Raw genomic sequence first — 20,626 nt, 5'->3', positions numbered from 1 at the left:
ACCCAGTGAAACCTTTTCCCTTGAATTAAAAATCAGTCTGTGAAGTTTGCTAGCTGCAGAAATCTGCTTCAAAACCAACAGAAAACCTCCCCCCCTCCTTTTACCCATTTGTACTTTCCAATCCAGTGCAGAAGATGGTAGAGATTATAGGTATGTCCTAGAGTGCCATTGTACCAGTACTGTTCAGTACATAGGAACATGGAACATAGGAAGCTGCCCTATACTGAGTCAGACCATTGGTCTATCTAGCTCAGTATTGTCTTCACAGACTGGCAGTGGCTTCTCCAAGGTTTCAGGCAGGATTGTACAATGCAGGATTGTTCCATGTACAAATCTTGGAGAAGCCAGGGAAGGAACTTGGAACCTTCTGCTCTTTCCAGAGCGGCTCCATCCCCTGAGACGAATATCTTACAGTGCTCAAACATCAAGTCTCCCATTCAAATGCAACTAGGGCAGACCCTGCTTAGCTGAGGGGACAAGTCATGCTTGCTACCACAAGACCAGCCCTCCAGTACAGCCAGTATCAATAGGAAGCAATAACATTTGCTGAACTAAGTCTATGTAGACTTTGCCTGTCCTGAAAACCTCAGAGGGGGATGCAGAATATGGCATGGAAGTCAACAATTTGTAAACAATGTCACCTGGACGCTCCATAAAAAGTGAAAGAGCAAGATAGCAATTCCAGGAAAAGGGGACTAGTGAGAAAATAATCTAAGAGCCCATTCTCATGATTTGAGAATGAGTTCTGAAGGGGTGAGGGGAGGAAGCCACAGAATGTTTACCTCCCCCACCCTCCACACACACAAGCAGTCCCACTTTCTTGGGCAGGTGGATCGCCACCCCAGATAAGCACTGACTGCTGCCAGTAGCTCCAAGGGCCAGGGTGCCAGGATGTGCCATTGTGCGTCTCCCGATCCCCCCTGCCCTGAGCTCCAATTATGCACTGCACAAGTGTGTGGTGCACTATGGGGATTCCCCCGGCCGCTTCTCAAGTCTGCTAGCCATGGCTGCTCGCAGCCTCAGCAGACACACGATCAAGGAAATGGGGTTAGGGAGGCTTCATAGGTGGGTTTGCCACTGTGGTGCCACTGGGATCAGGATTGAGGTTCAAACTCCCTTAGCCTGGTTTTGCATGGGCCTTTGAGTGTTTCATTCTCTCTTGTACTGGAATCTGAAATACTGACCTTGGAAACGTTTGCTGAAATGACGAGAATATTAAGATATCCATCATCTTTCCCAAACTTTTGTTCAGACACTAGGCTTATAATTGAGTTAATCGAACTGCAATGTGATTTAAATATTTCAAAATCATTCCCAGTGTGTCCAGTTTCAAATACGAATCAAGTTCTTTAGTTGCACTCAAAGTAGGCAACTTGGTCTTGTGGTAGCAAACATGACTTGTCCCCCTAGCTAAGCAGGGTCCACCCTGGTTGCATTTGTGAATGGGAGACCAGAAGTGTGAGGACTGTAAGATATTCCCCTCAGGGAATAGAGCCACTCTGGGAAGAGCATCTAGGTTCCAAGTTCCCTCTCTGACTTCTACAAGATAGGGCTGAGAGAGATTCTTGCCTACAACCTTGGAGAAGCTGCTGCCAGTCTGTGTAGACAATACTGAGTTAGATAGACCAATGGTCTGACTCAGTATATGGCAGCTTCCTATGTTCCCATGTACTCAAGTATTTTTACTGCAGAAAACATGGACTTACCCCTGAGCATGCAGCCATTCAGTATGGAGCTGACACCTATGAAGGGCTCCCTGGTGAATATACCTGACTGATATACATGTTCGTAAGCATGTGTTTGCTGCATCTACACATTACACTTTCGCTTATGTCAAATGAAATTATTCATGAATAAAAGGTTTCAGGATGGGAGCTTAGGGGCTAAATTGGGGCTTTGCCTAATGAGGGATGTCCTTCACAATGAAGGACTCTTATGAGGCATGTGTCATCACTTATTATTTTTCATACACCATTAAGCCATGACACATAGACAGAACAATTTGATGATGCATGCTTCATCAAATGAAGTGGATCTCTCCTTGTAAACAAAGTAGAATGGTAACTTTGTTTGATAAAAGCATGAATTCCTCTAAAAGATTGCAAACAACATCACATAAGCTGTTGCATTCCAAGAAAGTATACTAGAACAATAAACATAATTGCAATGGGGGGAAATAGCTCATGTTTTTTGTGACATGCCTTGGCTGGTTCAATTAACAAGAACAAACCCATTAAAAAAACAAATCAAGGAAAATGTACGTAAGTCTAAATTTTGGCTGTCCCCTCTTACAGCTGCTTCAAGTCATCACATACACAATACAGATCAATCTTTCAAGTGATAGTACAAGCAGAGAAATTGGGTCTTGGGTAATGCAGGAGGTTTTGTGAGAATGACAGCAGTCGCACAGCTGGCAGTCGTACAGCTCTTATTTTGATATTAGTCACAAGTGTAGCATATTGCTTGTGGCTCATTTGTCATTCATACTGGATATTTGTCATTGGTGAGGAGCCAGGGTGGTGTAGTGGTTAGAGTGCTGGACTAGGACTGAGGAGACCCGAGTTCAGATCCCCATTCAGCCATGATACTTGCTGGGTGACTCTGGGCCAGTCACTTCTCTCTTAGTCTAACCTACCTCACAGGGTTGTTGTGAGGAGAAACTTAACTATTTAACATATTTGTATACTGCCTGAAACGCAAGTCTCTGAGCGGTTTACAACAAAACAATAAAAACAACAAATTAAAAGATTAAAACATTACAATAATTTAAAATTTAAAACAATATTAAAACTATTAAAAATCATCTAACTATTAAAACATTATTTAATTAAAAGCCTGGGTGAACAAATCTGTCTTGATTGCCTTTTTAAAAGTTGTAAGAGATGGGGAGGCTGTTATTTCAACAAGGAGCACGTTCCGAAGCCTAGGGGAAGCAATGGAGAGGGCCCGTCTCTGAGTAGCCACCAGACAAGCCAGTGGCAACTGCAGATGAACCTCATAGCAAAGAAGATGTTCTCTTAAATATTTATTTATTTATTTATTTAGCACATTTTTATACCGCCCTAACCCAAGGTCTCAGGGCCCAATACCCAGGGCCCAAGCTGTTTAGGGCTTTATAGGTTATAACCAAGACCTTGTATTTTGCCTGAAAACCTATCGGCAACCAGTTTAGATCTTTTAAGACAGGAGTGATATGGTCTCTCTGAGATGACCCAGAGACCAACCTGGATGCTGCATTCTGGACCAACTGCAGTTTCCAAACTATGTGGGACTACTAAAGGCAGCCCCTCATGGAGAGCATTGCAGTGTCAACTCTGGAGGTAACCATCAAATGTACTACTGTTCTGAGGTCATTTATCTCACGAAACAGGTGCAGCTGGCGTATCAGCCAATGATGATAAAAGGCATCTCTGGCCACTGCCTCAACTTGGGACACCAGGAAGAGGTTTGTGTCCAGAAGCACCCACAGACTGTGTACCTGTTCCTTCTGGGGAAATGTGACCCCATCCAGAACAGGCAGATCAAAATAATCTCCTGAGTTCTAACCCCACACAATAAGTAAACAAAGTTGTGCTGTCACGTCGGTATTGACTCCTGGCAACCATAGAGCCATGTGATTTTCTTTGGTAGAATACAGGAGGGGTGTACCATTGCCATCTCCCATGCAGTACGAGAGGATGTCTTTCAGCATCTTCCTATATCGCTGCTGCCCGATATAGGTGTTTCCCATAGTCTGGGAAACATATCAGCAGAGATTCAAACCAGCAACACATTCAATATGGTCCGACACTTCCACAGGGATCCTGCTCAGGGAGAGGTTATTCTTATAGATCACAGCCACTCCACCTCCCTGCCCACCTCCCTGCACCTGCTCTTCATCAGAGTACCCTGGAGAGAGAAGCTGGAACTAGACTGGGCCACCAGCCTCCCCAAACCAAATCTCTCTCATACATACCAGGTCTGCCTCTTCATCCAGAATCAAATCATGGATGCCTTTTGACTTATTCTGGACAGACCTGGCATTACAGAGGAGCAAGGTGAGGGTCTGTGGGAGGTTGGCACTGTTCCCGAACGTCAAATAGCTGTCAGGACAGCTGGAAGGGGAAACAGCTAATAGATTTCTGACTTCCCTTCCCCTGTAATGGCTCGCTGACATGCCAACTTTACTTCTTCTATTCCCCACCACCACTGAAATAGCCACTGACCACCATACTCAGTGGTCATGCCTCCTGTCTCCCCATCCTCAGACAAACCAAGACACATCTGAAACACCTAGGACCTAAATACAACAGAAGTCAATATAATACCACCTGGCCCTCACCCTAGTTGTCCCCCAAAATGGCTCCCCCAAAGGGGCAACCCCCTTTAGTGTCAACCCTTCAGTGGTGACCCCACCACTGGCGGGCCTGCCACCATAGGCAGCAGCCCTTTTATATGCCCAGAAAGATGGCTAGTCTGGGCAGATGGTCCTCAGGAACTGCTGACTCCCTCCCCCTGGACCCGACCCCACACAGACTCACCCACAGGGCAGCAGCCACAGCCCCACAAGTTAGGGGGCACACAGGCTGGCAGGCTGACAACAGCAAGATGACAGCAACACAGGCTCTCACCACTGGGCAGCAGCCATCTCTGGGAAGCAGATGTTAAGGTGTCTTCCACCCTGCAAGGCTTTTGGCTATATATATATATATATATATATATATATATATATATATATATATATTTAAAAAACGTGTTCTGCTCATTTGCTCATGACATCAGGTTAAAGAGTCCAGAGAGTCATATAGAAAAATGCATACGCCAAAGACATTCGAAGAGGAACAAAATGTATAGCTGTATTGCCTCTGAGCTAAGAAAGGCAAATTAGAACACTTGAAGGTAAATGATATAGTGGGCATAACAGAAACGTGATGGAGCACTTAGTCATACAATGCATAATTATGAAATTTGCTGCCAGAAGATTTGAATATGAACGCAACGGATATTTAGATACCACTTTTCAACCAAAGTTCCCAAAGCAATTCACAGAGATAGATAGATAGATAGATAGATAGATAGATAGATAGATAGACAGACAGACAGAAAGGCTCCCTGTCCCCAAAGGGGCTCACAATCTAAAAAAGAATTGTAAGATAGATACCAGCAACAACCACTGGAGGAATGCTATGTAAAGGATGGATAGGGCCAGTTGTTCTCCCCCTGCTAAATAAAGAGAGTCACCACTTTAAAAAGGTGCCTCTTTGCTCTGTTAGCAGAGGATATGTAGCACATATGCTCCTAGAATATTTCTAGGTACCTATCATTTTGGAAGCCCAAACAGGTGCCCACTCATGCATGCTCTCTCTCTCACACACACACACAATTCATAATGCAACAATCTGTTGAAATATTTCCCACAGTTTTACTCTTACTGAAGAACTCCTAACATGAGATTATTCATCACATGAGTTCATTGTGTTTCTATAAATAACAGCAAATTATGTACCAATTATGTAGTGTTTATTCTGTCAACTTTCTTTTCCAATGTGAAAGCCCAAGGATTTTCTTATCTAAACCATATTCTATTTAAAACAACCTAGCTTGCTGCCAACAGCTCAAGACAGGATTTCCAGCTCTGACCAGCTACTAAACAAAAATAAAAGAAAATATCATTCCCCCCAATACTCTGAAAATTTTGAAAACTGAAGATTGTGTTATAGGCATCATGGAATAGGGATGTGCAAACAGGTTCAATGTTGAACAGGTTCAACATTGGTTCCAGTGTTCAGTTCGATGCCAGACTTGTGCCTGGATTCATCACATGAACACACACACACACACACACAAATAGGAATTGATTGGGATTTACATTTTTAAAGATTTGATTTTTTAAAGATCATTTAAGGTCACACCTGGCTGTGTGTGTGTGTGTGTGTGTGTGTGTGTGTGTGTGAGAGAGAGAGAGAGAGAGAGAGAGAGAGAGAGAGAGCTATCATTTATCTTTAAAAATAACTTTGAACTTAATGCATACATATGAGCTCCCTCTTATGTACCTTATGAAAGGTTACTTTTCTTAGCTGATACCTCAACACTTAAGGTTGTTTTGAATGATTGTAATGCTTAAGCTGCTTGACATTATCATGATATTGTTATCTAAAAATGAGCAATGTAAGTATACAAACTCTCATGTTGTATGTGTTGTGTCCTGCCTCTAGGAGCAGAAGGCTCAGAAAAGCTATGTGAGAGGCCTGGGAAAGCTACGTTATCAGAAGAGGTCCCATCTGTTCTGCTGTTACATAGGAACATAGGAAGCTGCCTGCCTTATACTGAGATACTGAGTCAGACCGTTGGTCCATCTAGCTCAGTATGGTCTACACACTGATTGGCAGTGGCTTCTCCAGGGTTTCAGGTAAGAGTCTTTTTCAGCCCTAGCTGGAGATGCCGGGGATTGAACCTGGGTCCTTCTTCATGCAAAGCAGATTATCACTGAGCTAAAGTCCTATCACCTAAGGAGAATATCTTATAGCAAACGGCGCTCACATGTGATCACCCATCCAAAAGCATGGCTTACTCCCTAATCCGTTTTCTCACTTATTCAGTACTATAAAGGCTCTATTCATTTTAAAACCAACATGTCTTTATGCTTATAACGATCACGTAGTAGGCACTTTCATTTATATCTAATTAGCTAAGGAATAAATGGGGGAAATTTTAATCAAAAAATTAAATTGACAATTTTTCTTGATGATTTAGATCAATGCACCCTAACCACCACCACCCCTTTCATATAGACAGGGGTGTAGCTATAATTGAGTGGATGGTTTCAAAGAACCCAGGGGCCCCAGCTCCTGAGCACCCCCAGCCCCACCCCTTCCTACTTTCTTCATTATTTCCCTCACTCTGAGGGACCGCCAGGGAGAGGGGCAAACACAGGCCTCCTCTCCCCCAGCTTTGTCCCTGCATATAGAGCTGATTGTTTTCATAGCAGCAACAGTGTAGTGTGAAGTGCCTATCCCCTGATATGCTACATAATGTATCAGTTTTCTTATCATATGAATGAAAGAGCCATTGATGGAGGCCAGCCTATGCAGCCTTATTCCTGTCACTGGCTCTTATTATACTGGCTCTTCTGACTGTGATATATCTTTCATGAATTCAGTACAGTGCAATTGCACATGAAGACAATTTTTTGCAACTGCTGCAGTGATCACCCACCTTGGAAAAGCATGTCTGGAAACAGTAGCTATGTACATCATGAGTACTAGGTTCAGCCTCAGTATGCCTCTGGGCATAATGCATGTCTTTAAAAACCACCAAACTGCAATCCTTTCCTGCATGTTTCCCTTTGGCCTTTGCACATGTCTTCATGAAGAAGAAGAAGAAGAAGAAGAAGAAGAAGAAGAAGAAGAAGAAGAAGAAGAAGAAGAAGAAGAAGAGGCAGCTGCAGTGGAGTTACTATCCACTTGGAAAATGCTAGATATTCCCAACCTTAGGCATTTGTATTGTGGACAGCCTGGGGATGTGTTAGTGGGGGGAAATTCAGTGTGTAGGACTATGGTTATGATTCTGCTTCCACTTGATTGTTGATCAGTAACTTCATAACGTTAAAGGGTTCTATGAAAGCATCCCTCACCATATTTTATATGATTCTTTTATTTTTTAATTATTCCAATGTTGTTAGCATCTTCAGTTTTGAAATACAACACAATAAACATAACAAATACATTGTTATATTCAAACACCAAGAACATTAGCAGTTTAGGTATAGGACCATGGTCATCTGACCTAATTGGGAAATCTATGTGCCCATTTATTACGTATGAGTTTTTTCTTTGAGTTCTTATTACTGCTGCTTTCAACAAAACAGTTAATGAAAACATAGAGGTCATTCACACAATCAAAAACTGTATTCTACTCAGGGTGTATGCTCCCAATTTTTGGTTGTGTGGAAGCAAGGTAGGAGGAAAACTTGGGTAGACGTGATTGTGTGGAACCAAGATCGGAGGAAAACTGGATAGCTTTTTCTCCTACCTTGCTTCCACACAACTGAAAATCTGGAGCACACACAGCTCCCAAACCCAGGTAGAACACAGTTTGTGATTATGTGAATGACCTCATAATGTTCTAGAAGTTCCTCCATGAAGAATGAGACAAAATAGTGCTCACATTTGCTTTGCATCTTCCTAAAATTCCTTTTACAAAAGCATTTTTTCAACACTTAAAAAAAGTAGAGAGGGTGTGTGTTTTTAAGTATCTTTTTAAAATACTTAGAGGTGACAGAAGCCATGCAAGATCTAGCTACTGATCTAGCTACTGGGCTACGCTCCTACATAAATCTGAATGCACATTTTCTGAAGTCTTGCATTTCAGTCCCAGTTTGTCAGTAAACATTTTACATTTAAATCCACCTGCCTTCAAGCTCCCTCTTTAGAATAAAATGGTCTCTCTGAGAGGCCAGAGAAGCTCAGGAAAGCAAGAACTTCCACGTGATATTTGTTATCACAAGCCACAGAAGAGGTTGTGGAATAGCATTTAGTGATGCCAACTAAAGTGAAGGTGAACCATAATGTAGCTGTTGTTATTAAAGACTGAACAAGTGATATTTTTTAAAGTGCTAAATGGTGTCTAAATTTAGCTCTTGCTTTTGGATTTAGGTTTTGACCTATAGTTGTTGGAGATAATTGAGTAAAGTGGACAAGCCAAATTGTATTCAATGGAATCTGCCATAAACCAGCCTACAGAGATTACAAATGGACATGTTTACACTAGTAAGGAGGGGGAAATGTCTCTCTGTACAACTAAGTAGCAGCTGTGTACAGGAAGATGAGTATGCTTTGTGGTTTGTCATAGGAAAGACTAGAACACAAAACTATGGAGGTATCTACACTACAGATTTAAACTGATCTAACAGTCATACTCTCTTCCCAGCAAAACCTGGGAATTGTAGTTCTGGCAGAGGGTAAACAGACAGTTCTTGGCACCTCACTAAGATAAAGCTTCCAAAATTCTTTGTAAAACACCCAAACAGGAGGGCCTCGATATCAGTAGTTTCGTAATCTGCAGGTTTGTGTATCCACGGTCGGGTAAAAGACACACAACCTCGGCATACACAGAAAGAAAGAAAGAAAGAAACACATCAACCTTGTGTGTCTGCAAGTTGGGGGTGGCCGGAAATGACTGCAGAGGTCATTTCCAGCCACCATTTAGTGTTTCGGAACCACAAAATGGCTCCATTTTTTTAAAAAAGGAAAGAAAAAACTGGTGATTTTTGGCTGATTTGGGGGCATTCCAGGGCACAGTGCAACTCAGGGAGCAGTAACTCATGGTAGGGAGCCTCCTCCCACATTTCACCCCCACATTTCACCTCTGCTAACTTGGCAAAGAGGCACCTTTTAACATGATTCTCTTTAATGAGCAGGGGGAGAGTAACTGGCCCTATCCACCACCAGCACAGTATCTCCAGTGACAGTTGCTGGTGTGTATCTTATGTTTCTTTTTAGATTGTGAGCCCTTTGGGGACAGGGATCCATCTTATTTATTTATTATTTCTCTGTGTAAACCGCCCCGAGTCATTTTTGGAAGGGCGGTATAGAAATTGAATAAACAATGACAATGACAATGACAAATTTGGCTGATTTTTGGCAATTTTCTGTGATTTTCCTGACAACCGGGAACCTGACCCCCATGATCCCATAGCACCCTATGTCTCAAGATCCACAAATATCGAGGCCCTCTTGTATGGATTTGTAGTGTAGTGATGCCCTGATTCCCTTGTGATTAGCTCCTGTAGATGTGGGAACAGTAGAACCCAGAGAGGGTGGCAATCATCTGTGCTGCCCCCGTGCATACCTGGCTTGAGTTCTCCCAAGACCGGGACGATTGTGTGAAGTTTTATAGACTGAATAGAGTTTTTATCAGAAATGCATGGTGATATTTATTGTTATCTTTACTTTTAAAGGCAAAGGAAGAAGTCCACACAAATTTAAGACTACATGTGAAGTATTTTTAAATGTTTGCTAGAAACATCCTTCAGAACATAACTCACACATGCCCACAGACACCCACTGAATCTAGTGGGAATTTTCCAACCATTTTGATTATGGTTTGATCCCTTTAATCTGTTTTGGTGGGATAAATGCAATACTCCTTGGCCAGTCTTGATACCTTCCTTATTTGCAGAGAAGATACCTGCAAATAGGTACCTAGGGAAATTCCAAATATCCATTATCTGCAGCCCTTTTTATGGAAACATCTAAGATGTTCTTCTTATAGTGACAGTGTGGGAGCCATGGCAGCACAACCCCTTCCCATATCTCTGAGGGTAATGTGAGGAGCTGTAGGAAAGGTAGAATGAGCCCACAAAGTGGTTCCAAATCATGCCAGCACTGCTGCTCCAGTTTTCAGGAAGAATGTTGTTGCCTGGCACAGTTAGAAGCCGAAATGGGAATTCCTCCCCAAGGGACATGGCTTCTCTCATCATCATGGCAGTGTAGGAATGATCCAACTGCTGCAGCTCCCACAAAGCCAGTCCAATGTTATGAGGAGGCTTCAGGGCTGCTGAAAATCCGGGGTAGGATGAGAGAATGTCTGTCACACTCTGTCTGCATTGCATTCTCTCCCTGAGGCATATGTGGCAGATCACATCAGCTGTGGCAGCTTGCCAACCATACTATGCTGCCCACTCGTGGCTCAGTTTCCCTCACTGTGGGAATTGTCAGGAGAGCGAAAGCCTTATGTGCTGTTGTTGCTGAAAAGGATGAGGCCACAGCTCAGTATCAGAGCACGTGCTGTGCATACAGACAGTCTCTGGTTCATAGGAACATAGGAAGCTGCCATATACTGAGTCAGACCATTGTCTATCTAGCTCAGTATTGTCTTCACAGACTGGCAGTGGCTTCTCCAAGGTTGCAGGCAGGAATCTCCCTCAGCCCGATCTTGGAGATACCAGGGAGGGAACTTGGAACCTTCTGTTCTTCCCAGAGCGGCTACATCCCCTAAGGGGAATATCTTAGAGAGCTCACACTTCAAACCCTGGCCTCTCCAGGTCGGACTGAGAAAGTCTAAGAGAGAGCCTAGAGAGAGCTACTGCCATTGGTCTGGTTCGGTGTAAGGCAGCTTCATATACATATTGTTCTTCCTTCCTTTATTTATTTAACATATTTCTATACGGCCCAAAACTTGTGTCTCTGGGCAGTTTGCAAATAAAATCATATACACATTAAAATAATTTAAATCCCAACATTAAAAGGATTAAAACTATAAATCTAATTAAAAGCCTGGGTGAATAAATATGTCTCCAGTGCCTTTTAAATAATAATAATAATAATAATAATAATTCAATTTCTATACCGCCCTTCCAAAAATGGCACAGGGCGGTTTACAAAGAGAAATAACAAATAAGATGTTTTAAACGTTGCCAGAGATGGGGAGGCTCTTATTTCAACAGGGAGCACATTCCAAAGTCTGGGGGCAGCAGGGGAGAAGGCCCATCCCCGAGTAGCCACCAGATGAGCCGGTGGCAACCATAGATGTATGACATTATGAGGAACAGACATAAGGGCAGGGAGCATGTGAGAGAGAGAATGAATAAAAGGGGGGGGCCTAAAAAATGAGGTACATAGAGATGAATAGAGAAAAAGAGGACCTAACAGAGCTGGAGGTTCAGAGAGACCTGTAGTGCAAAAGAGAGAAGAGAGAGGTCACTATAGGGTGAAAAGAGAAATGGGAGTAACATTCCTCATATGCAGAAAGACCTGTGGGGTGAGGAAAGAGAAAAAGGTGGTGAAGCATGGGATACAGAGACTGGCATGGTGCAGTAAAGAAGACAGAGAGTGCTATGGGGCGTTGAGAGAAAGAAAAGGGTTAAGAGACGCAAACTGGGGGTACAGAGACTTGTGTCTGGGGAAATGAAAAAAGGGGAGGGCTGACTGAAAATGAGGGAGCTGACCAGTGGAGGTGTGCATATCTGTAGATATGAGAGTGTGCTAAGTGGTGCAACAAGAGATCAACAAAAAGATCACACTATGGAGGAGAGAAAGAAAAAGATGGAAGGGTAACAGGGGTTTGGGGAAAGCTTTGGCAATAGAGAGAGAAAAACAAGAGAGCACAATGGGGTGCAGAGAGAAGAAGGGCGTAACAGAATAATGGGCTAAAACACTGTTAGAACTGGAGCAAAAATTCTTCTCTGTAGTTAACATAGCAATGCAGCCCTCTAGAATTAATAAAAATATAAAAGTGACTCTCTGGGTGATTGTGTTGTGCATCCCTGCTTTATTGGAAGAGTTTGGATATGACAGCTCTCCCCCACTCCCCGCATTACTTCTCCAGTGGTATCAGTTACACAATATGACCCGTTTGAGCTGGTAACCAGCATTAGGTAAAGGTGTGACAGGCTTCCAGCGCAGCCCTTTCCCTTCGAGCTGTTTACAGGTGAAATAGGAACAGCGTTGTTGGCAGTGTGGCTTGCTTAACTGACTGAAGGCAGCTAAAGATCAAATGAAACAGAAACATGGCAACATTTGGTTTGTTGATGCCTGTCTTGCTGGTCTGCTTTAATATTGGTCAGTCTTGCTGGAGTCCTGAGGACTTTGTGGGTGCCAGCTCTCCCGGAGATATTGTCATCGGAGGCTTGTTTGCCATTCATGGCAAAATGCTGCATTCAGAAGAAGAGCCCCTAAAACCAGTGATTGCCAATTGTGCTGGGTGAGTAACCACTATGTAACAAGAACAAAATGCCATGAAAATGAGCAAAAGGAAAAGACATCTTCACATATATTGCATTTCTGAATTACTGTTGTTTCTGGAAAGGTTAGTTGTATATACAGTATCAGCCAAAGTAAAATCTGCATGTGGCTGTGTGTGCTGGGAAGAGAGATTTTCCACAGAAATAATATGCATGAAAAAATGTGATTGATTGTGAAGTGTTGCTGCTGTCTTACATGTTGTTATGAAATCAAATAGGAATGAACTGCCTATCTCTTTAACCACAATTTCAAGGGTCTTCTTGGCTTATAGCACTATGGCAGTATATGGTTGACCACACTGCATTTTGATTACTGTCGTAAATGTATTAATATAGAATGAAGCATATTGGATAACTGGAATCTAGCCCTTATATTGTATATCTCCTATAACGTAGCCAACACTCAGTTTGAGAGTGCCAAATCCTAAATGACAATTCTACAGTAATCTGGGACATATTTGCCACAGAATCTGTCAAGGTCTTTGGAAAACACAAACATCTCTCATTTTATGTCATCTCATGTCAAACAGAAAGGAGACTTTCTGCTATACATTTTGATTTGTTTAACGTGTCAAAATGTTAAAAGTGCAGACAAAAAAGGTAGTTAAATTGTCATCCTCAGACTATGCCTATGTAGTCTTACTGAAGTGAACATGACTACTTCAGAAAGAAGTGATATGAGAATTGCAACTTAATTTCCATTAAATTGTTTGTATAATTAATTTAGAAAGACATTAAAGCCATAGTTACAACTAATTAGCAGTCATGGGACAAAGTGACTAGTTCATGCGTGGACTGGAGCTGGTTGAAGGACAGGAAACAGCAGATAGGAATAACAATAATAAATAGAGGGTTTATTAATTTATTATAAAATAAAATAAAATAAAATAAAATAAAATAAAATAAAATAATAATAATAATAATAATAATAATAATAATAATAATAATAAGCAGCAGAGGTTAGGAATACAGTTTTCACAATGGAGGGGAGTAAGAAGTGGGGTCGCTCAGGGATCTATAATAGGACCAGTGCTCTTTAACTTGTTCATAAATTATTAGAAGTTGGGATAGGCAGTGAGGTGGCCAAATTTGCAGATGACACTAAACTATTTAGGGTAGTGAAATCCAAAACAAATTGCAAGGAGCTCCTAAAGGATCTCTCCAAACTGGGGGAGTGAGCAACAAAATAACGAATGCAGTTCAATGTAAGCAAGTGTAAAGTGATGCACATTGGGGCAAGAAGATCCAACTTCACATATACACTTATGGAGTCTGAGCAGTCAGTGACTAACCAGGAGAGAGATCTTGGGGTTGTGGTGGACAGCTCGTTGAAAGTGTTGACTCAGTGCATGGCAGCTGATCATTAGGAAGGAGAATGAAAATAAAAATGATGATTATATAATGCTCTTATACAAAACTCTAGTGCGGCCACATTTGGAGTACTGCGTACAGTTCTGATCACTGCATCTGAAGGACATTGTAGAACTGGAAAAGGTGAAGAAGGACAACCAAGACGATCAGGGGCCTGGAGCAGCTTCCTTATGAGGCAAGGCTGCAGCATCTGGGGCTTTTTAGTTTGGAAAAGGGGCGAATTCGGGGAGACATGAGAGAAGTGTATAAAATTATGCATGGAGTAGAGAGAATGGACAGAGAGAAAATTTTCTCCCTCTCTCACAGCACTAGAACCAAGGATCATCCTATGAAATTGAAGGCCAGGAAATTTAGGAGCAACAAAAGGAAGTACTTCTTCACACAGCGCAGAATTAATCTATGGAATTCTCTGCCATGGGATGTTGTGAGGGCCACTAGCTTGGATAGCTTCAAAAAGGGCTGAGACAAACTCATGGAGGACAGGTCTATCAATGGCTACTAGTCTGGTGGCTATAGGCCACCTTCAGCATCAGAGGCAAGATGCCTTTAAATATCAGTTGCAGGGGAGCAACAGCAGGAGAGATGGCATGCACATACCTCTTGCCTGTGGGTGTCTCAGAGTCATCTTGTGGGCCACTGTGTGAAACAGGATGCTGGACTATAGGCCTTGGGCCTCATCCAGCAGGACTGTTCTTATGTTCTTATTATAATGTTCTTATGCTAATAATAATAATTTTCTCTTTCCCCAGTATAACACTAGAACAGAAACAGATGCAGAAATAAGCAGTGTGTCCTCAACTCTACTAATGAATATTGTCCCCAATTTAAATCAACTAACATTTTAGGTTGATTAATCTACCAATTAAACCAGTTAAAGCTTGCTGCCCTACTTCTATATATTCTTAATAGTACACTATATGAGAAGGGGTGCTCCAAATATCATGCTTCCTGAAGGAAGGGCAAGAATGAAATCTAAATAATGAAACTTTGTTAATTGTAACAGCCTAGGAAACAGGCACAGTTTTTAAGATACATATCTCTGGGTTGTTTCATAAAACTACCATCTGGTTTTGTCCCCTCCCCCCCCCCGCCCCTGCCCCCAAATGTGGGCTTATGTGGAGGCAAGCAACTACAAGCTGCATTAGAGTACACACACATACACCCCTCTCTGTTGCAGGATACACCCATAGGTTCATTATGAGTACCCAAAGCACCCAAGCAGGTAGCCACTAAGCTAAACCATGTGAAATAGCTCCAGTGAAATAATTCTGAATTAATCATGTGTTTCTCCACAGCTTTGAAGTTCAAGTGTTTCTTCAGAGTCTTGCAATGGTCCATGCTATTGAATTAATCAACAACTCTCCCCTCTTACCTGGAATTAAACTGGGGTATGAAATCTATGATACATGTGCAGAGGTCACCAGGGCAATGGCTGCAGCTCTGAGGTTTCTGTCCAAGTTCAATGCTTCCAAAGACCTAGTGGAATTCAGATGCAATTACTCAGACTATATACCCAGAGTAAAAGCTGTCATAGGCGCAACCTATTCAGAAGTATCCATGTCTGTTGCAAGAATATTAAATTTGCAATTAATACCACAGGTAGGTCACTGCGGAAATATATTTTCATTTTAAGCCATAGAAATATCTTAGAAAGTATAGCACTGCTGAGGACTGAATGAACAATATGCTTAATTATTTGTTATTTGTTTCCTCTCATTTCTTTCCTTTTCCACATTTTTATGTGTCCCCGCCCCCCACATCCCAAGCAGTTAGATATTCCAGGGGCAACACTTCCCAGGTTTGAATTCCTTAGCAGGAGAGATAGCTGGAAACTTAGTGTGGTTTTTCATACTATATAGCAGGCCTGCTCAACTTCAGACCTCCTGTAGATGTTGGCCTACAACTCCTGTAATTCCTGGCTATTGGACACTGTGACTGGGTATTGTGAGAGTTGTAGTCCAAAAACAGCTGGTGGGGCCTAAGTTGAGCAGCCCTGCTATAGGGTTTATTTACAAATATACAGGTAGAGGGAAAGGCAAGCAATGTATATACTCCCACCAGGGCACTTTCCAGACTAGACCCTACAACGGGGTCAGGACGTATCTCGGAAGTGTGCTTCCACACTTCCTGCGTCATGACACCACAGTCCCTATGTGGACAGCACGGTACTGTTCGCATTTCCAATGCCTTGTTTCTCATTTAATCACTGCACTATAGAGCTAAGATGTCGTATATCCAGCGTAAAGAAGTTGCTGTTTTTTCGGGTTGTTTTCGGGAGCGAGACTGCTCCCCCTGTTTACGTTTCAAATGTGACTTACTCGAAAGGAGGCATTTTGCTTCTGATGAGCAGCTAGTCTGGAAAGCACCCAGACAGCAGTTCTGCTACCTCATAGGAGATTCCTCAGAAAGAAATCCTGCACCTCAAGGTGCCCACAGTCAGCTCTCTCCCTCCCTCTCTCTCTTGCCATATGTTCAGTGGGGCTTCCTCCTAGATAATGTACATAAGATTTCAGCTTTAGTCTTTGGAGAGCCAACAACTCATTGCCTTATCTAACAGACCAAGAGCTAATTCACACATACAGATAAGTAAGTAAGTGGTACATTCTTTCTGGGGCTGTACAACTTGGTAGACATAAACATGTCTGGAAATGGTTCACAAACTCCCTGTACATGGAAAGCTAGCATGTTGGGGAAAGAATATGATCCTAAGCATCTCATACTTGCACTGGCTTTCCACAGGCAGGGAGAGGTTTGTGGTTTTTTTGTTTTGTTTTTAATCAAACAAATCAACTTGATTTAATCAAGCATGTAATTTCCCCCACTTGCCACCAAATGCGATACAATAAGACAAACACATACAAAATCTTTTCATCCTCTTGACAAGACACATTGGCACACGTTTTAAAGGATTGTGTTCATCTTACCCTGTTGGTGATGTGTCAGCACAGTCATTAAGCTGCCAAGGTTGATAGAGAATTTATGTTCACGGTGAAAAACAAACACAAGCAGCAGGGACTGGGCGTAAGCTAGGCTTAAGTAAAAATGTTCTACTCAGTAATGTCCTATTTACAGTAATCAGAATTGCTAACTGATTCTGAAAGGAAGTTTTTATTTCTGTGGTTGCTTATTTAAATTCCATGGAACTGCAATTTAAAAATATGAAACCCTGCATGTCAAAACAAACATGCTATCAGGACTATAATTACTGTATGTAGTTGAGCTTGCAGTCTGATCTTCTGTTTTGCTGCTGATCCCCCGCCCCCACTCCTACTGACCTCATCATCTTCCAGCCACCCCCACCTGTGCCTCTCAGCTTCTCTTTTCACCATATACTCTCCAGTCTAAGGTGGCTGCCTCACATAGTGGCTAAAGAGAATTACAAGGGGGTGCCATACTTTCCCCAGGAATGCACCAGGGCGTGATTCAACATCACAGCACTGCATTATTTCCCAGAGTCTTCTGGGAAAGAAAATTGTGTTGGCTGCTGGGGAGACAAGTGACAGCACTTCTAAGTACTGCAAAGCAGGTAGCCAAGTCCAAACAAAAAAACCCCCCACTGTTATTGCTGCCTTAGGTAAACACCCACCCCACAACATTATGAAACTTTCATGGGTCAGCCTTAAAAGCGACAGGGTTTCTAGACCTGTTGAACATCCCCAAATTGCAGAAATTTCAGCGAAAGTGCTGTGGTTGAGTAAGTTTGTCCTAGTACTAAAGATCACTGAGGCTGCAAGGTGTGTCACTGCACATGCAGGTGGGTCACTGCACAATGACCACAGGGAACAATTTAAAGCAGCCTCTAACACTGCAGCTGGGATGTTCACTAGCCTTAAGTGGCAGTTTCAATAAAGCTCCAATGGAATAGAAATTAGACAACTTGCATGTGAATAATAATGATCATTTTAATGGCATTTTGAATAGGAGCACGGATGCTCTAAACTGATGCAGCTATCTCAAACCAAAACACTGCATTCACGTTTCCCCCCCGAGGAAGCAGTGTTTTTCTAACTCTCTATCCTTGGGTAAGACCATTCACATTTATTGCTTTGCCAAAGAAGCTCGGTGTGTTTCTAAGGATTCTGGGATGTGTCCTAGGTTTCATGGAGGACGATGGACAGGCATGTTTAGCCTTGTCAGTGTCATTGCCTTGTCTGAATAGTGTGTGCACTCTAAAAAGAGCCTTGTGCTCTCCTGTTATTGAAGAATAATATTGTGTTATTGAAGAATAAGATAGTGTTGTGGGGACACTAATGATCTTTTGGGGGGAAACAGTCTGCCTTTACTTATTTCCTGTTAAGCTTTTGAGGAAACCCAAGATTCCTAGAACAAAGTTTGAAAATCCCTAATAATCTGTACATAGATTTCTCTCTGAAAACATGTAGCAAGGTTATTCTCAAAGTTTCTTTGGTTCTTTGGTATCTGTAATCAAGTACAGATCCTTCTACCATCCCTAAAACACAGAGGTGGCTCAGTTAACATGGAAGAATCTTCGGTTGGATTCATCCCACCAATTCTGCTGGAGAGACATATCATGGACATAGAAGTAGGATGATGGAGGATTAGGAGGAAATACTTCCTCTGGTATACTTTGCTAAAAAAACCAATGGGATGGCTGAATATTCCCGTTGTTGGAATAGTGATAAGGTTGGGGGCCCTGTCCAGACAAATCTGCTGCAATGACCCACATGCAGAGCAGGATATTTCAAGTGGCTTCTGATGCAGCTTAAGACAGGGGGCAGGTCTTCAGAAAAGTCAGTAAAAAGTCCTGTTGTATTTCATTCAAACTAATGCATGCCCCATGGAGCCTATGTGTGCAAGGACATATAGACCATAATACACTATGATGGGAAGGTGATTTAAAACCATTTTGGCTTCCCCCTTGTCTGCAGCATTGATTCATGTTTGTTTGGTGCCGCTGAGAACTCAGCCCTTACAGGATGAACAGTCATGGCTTCCTTAGTGATCTGCCCAGAGATATCCCTTATTTGAAAATATGAAGGTGCCTTAGTCAGACGAATTGTGTACCCTTTGTGATTTCAAACTTGATTTTGGCTGCCTACCTGGAGATAGCAGGGACTTAACCTGGGACCTTCTACATGCAAAGCATATGGTCTATCATTAAGCTATGACCCCCATCTCTCTATATGTGGGGGATATATCTTTTTATAACTGAATTATTTTGTCACCTCCATAGGTGAGTCATGCATCAACAGCTGAAATCCTTAGTGATAAAGTACGCTTCCCTTCTTTCCTACGCACTGTGCCTAGTGATTCCTATCAGACAAAAGCGATGGCACAGTTGATCCACAGGTCAGGGTGGAATTGGATTGGAATCATTGCCACTGATGACGACTTTGGGCGCCTTGCGGTGGAGAGCTTTGGGTTACAAGCCATGGCAAACAATGTCTGCATTGCATTTAAAGAAATGTTGCCAGCTTATCTCTCAGACACCACCATTCATGGCAAAATTAATCAAGCCCTTGAGAAGATTGTCAAGGAAACCAGGGTAAATGTCATTGTTGTCTTCCTGAGACAATTCCACGTAATGAGACTTTTCAGAAAAGCAATTGAGAGGAACATAAATAAGACCTGGATTGCAAGTGATAACTGGTCAGCTGCTGTCAAGATTAGCACCATTCCAAATATCAGTCGCCTGGGGAAAGTGGTTGGATTTACATTCAAAAGTGGAAACATGTCATCTTTCCATGAGTTCTTAAGCAATCTCCATTCAACCCCTACTGGAAACAACACATTCTCAAGGGAATATACCATGCTTATGTCAACGTGCTCACATATCAATAATCAAGATTTGAGTAAGTGCATTTCTAATTACTCGATTGAGAAGTTGGTGCAGGAGCACAGGAGATCAAGTAACCAGCTCTGGAGAGAGGAGTTTCTGATTGCAAACATTGAGCCAGGATTTATCCATAGCACCATGCTTGCCGTGTATGCAATTGCAAATGCCATTCGGAATCAGTGCAAGGATAGAAACTGCAAAGATCCATATGCTTTTGCCCCTTGGGAGGTATGGTTTCCTTTTAATACTTCTGTGTTCTTTACATGCATTTTTCATGCTCTGCACCTCTTCACTCCTCTTATTTCTGTATGAAAACTAGTGACCAAATGATTAGTGATTAACTGATTTGATATCTATTCTCTTTGTTCAGGATGGGTTGCAACATATGTATAACACATACATTTATATATTTAATCTAAGCATTAAATCATATAAATCATCAGCAAAATGTCCCATGAAGATTAAAATACCCCAACTAAAATATAGATTAGCTCAATGTCTGGCCATAAAAGCCAGTGTAAATTGGAAGAAAGGTTTCTCTGGCAAGCTACCTCTTCAGGAATGGAAAACACAAATGGAACCCAGGACAAATATGTCACATCAGATCCAATATCTCAGTGTTTCATTGGTGAGGAATGGACTTCATAGGACATTGATGGGAAGCAGGAAGGTGAAATGCAGGCTTGGGAGTGTCTTGTCAGAATGGTTTCCTTTATTTTCTTGTCTGGTATAGTATA

General features: G+C 42.2%; 2 protein-coding genes across 2 annotated transcripts in view; one reads left to right on the top strand and one right to left on the bottom strand.

Moving 5' to 3' along the window:
• The window catches only part of RFX6 (regulatory factor X6), a 112,923-nt gene extending 95,729 nt beyond the window's left edge, over window positions 1–17,194 (bottom strand). Inside the window, exons 1-2 of the mRNA XM_053273711.1 lie at window positions 17,017–17,194; window positions 15,465–15,568 (exon numbers count right to left, since the gene is read on the bottom strand). The gene's annotated coding sequence lies outside the window, so the exon portion shown is untranslated. The remainder of the gene's footprint in view (window positions 1–15,464; window positions 15,569–17,016) is intronic.
• Window positions 12,488–20,626, top strand: part of GPRC6A (G protein-coupled receptor class C group 6 member A) — a 28,606-nt gene continuing 20,467 nt past the window's right edge. The window contains exons 1-3 of the mRNA XM_053273571.1: window positions 12,488–12,681; window positions 15,388–15,691; window positions 19,287–20,117. Coding sequence (XP_053129546.1) covers window positions 12,488–12,681; window positions 15,388–15,691; window positions 19,287–20,117 — 1,329 coding nt within the window. The remainder of the gene's footprint in view (window positions 12,682–15,387; window positions 15,692–19,286; window positions 20,118–20,626) is intronic.

The sequence above is a fragment of the Hemicordylus capensis genome, chromosome 1 (assembly GCF_027244095.1).
Source record: "Hemicordylus capensis ecotype Gifberg chromosome 1, rHemCap1.1.pri, whole genome shotgun sequence".
NCBI lineage: Eukaryota > Metazoa > Chordata > Lepidosauria > Squamata > Cordylidae > Hemicordylus > Hemicordylus capensis.
The sequence above is the reverse complement of the archived record's forward strand: the minus strand, read 5'-3'. Positions and strand labels throughout refer to the sequence as shown.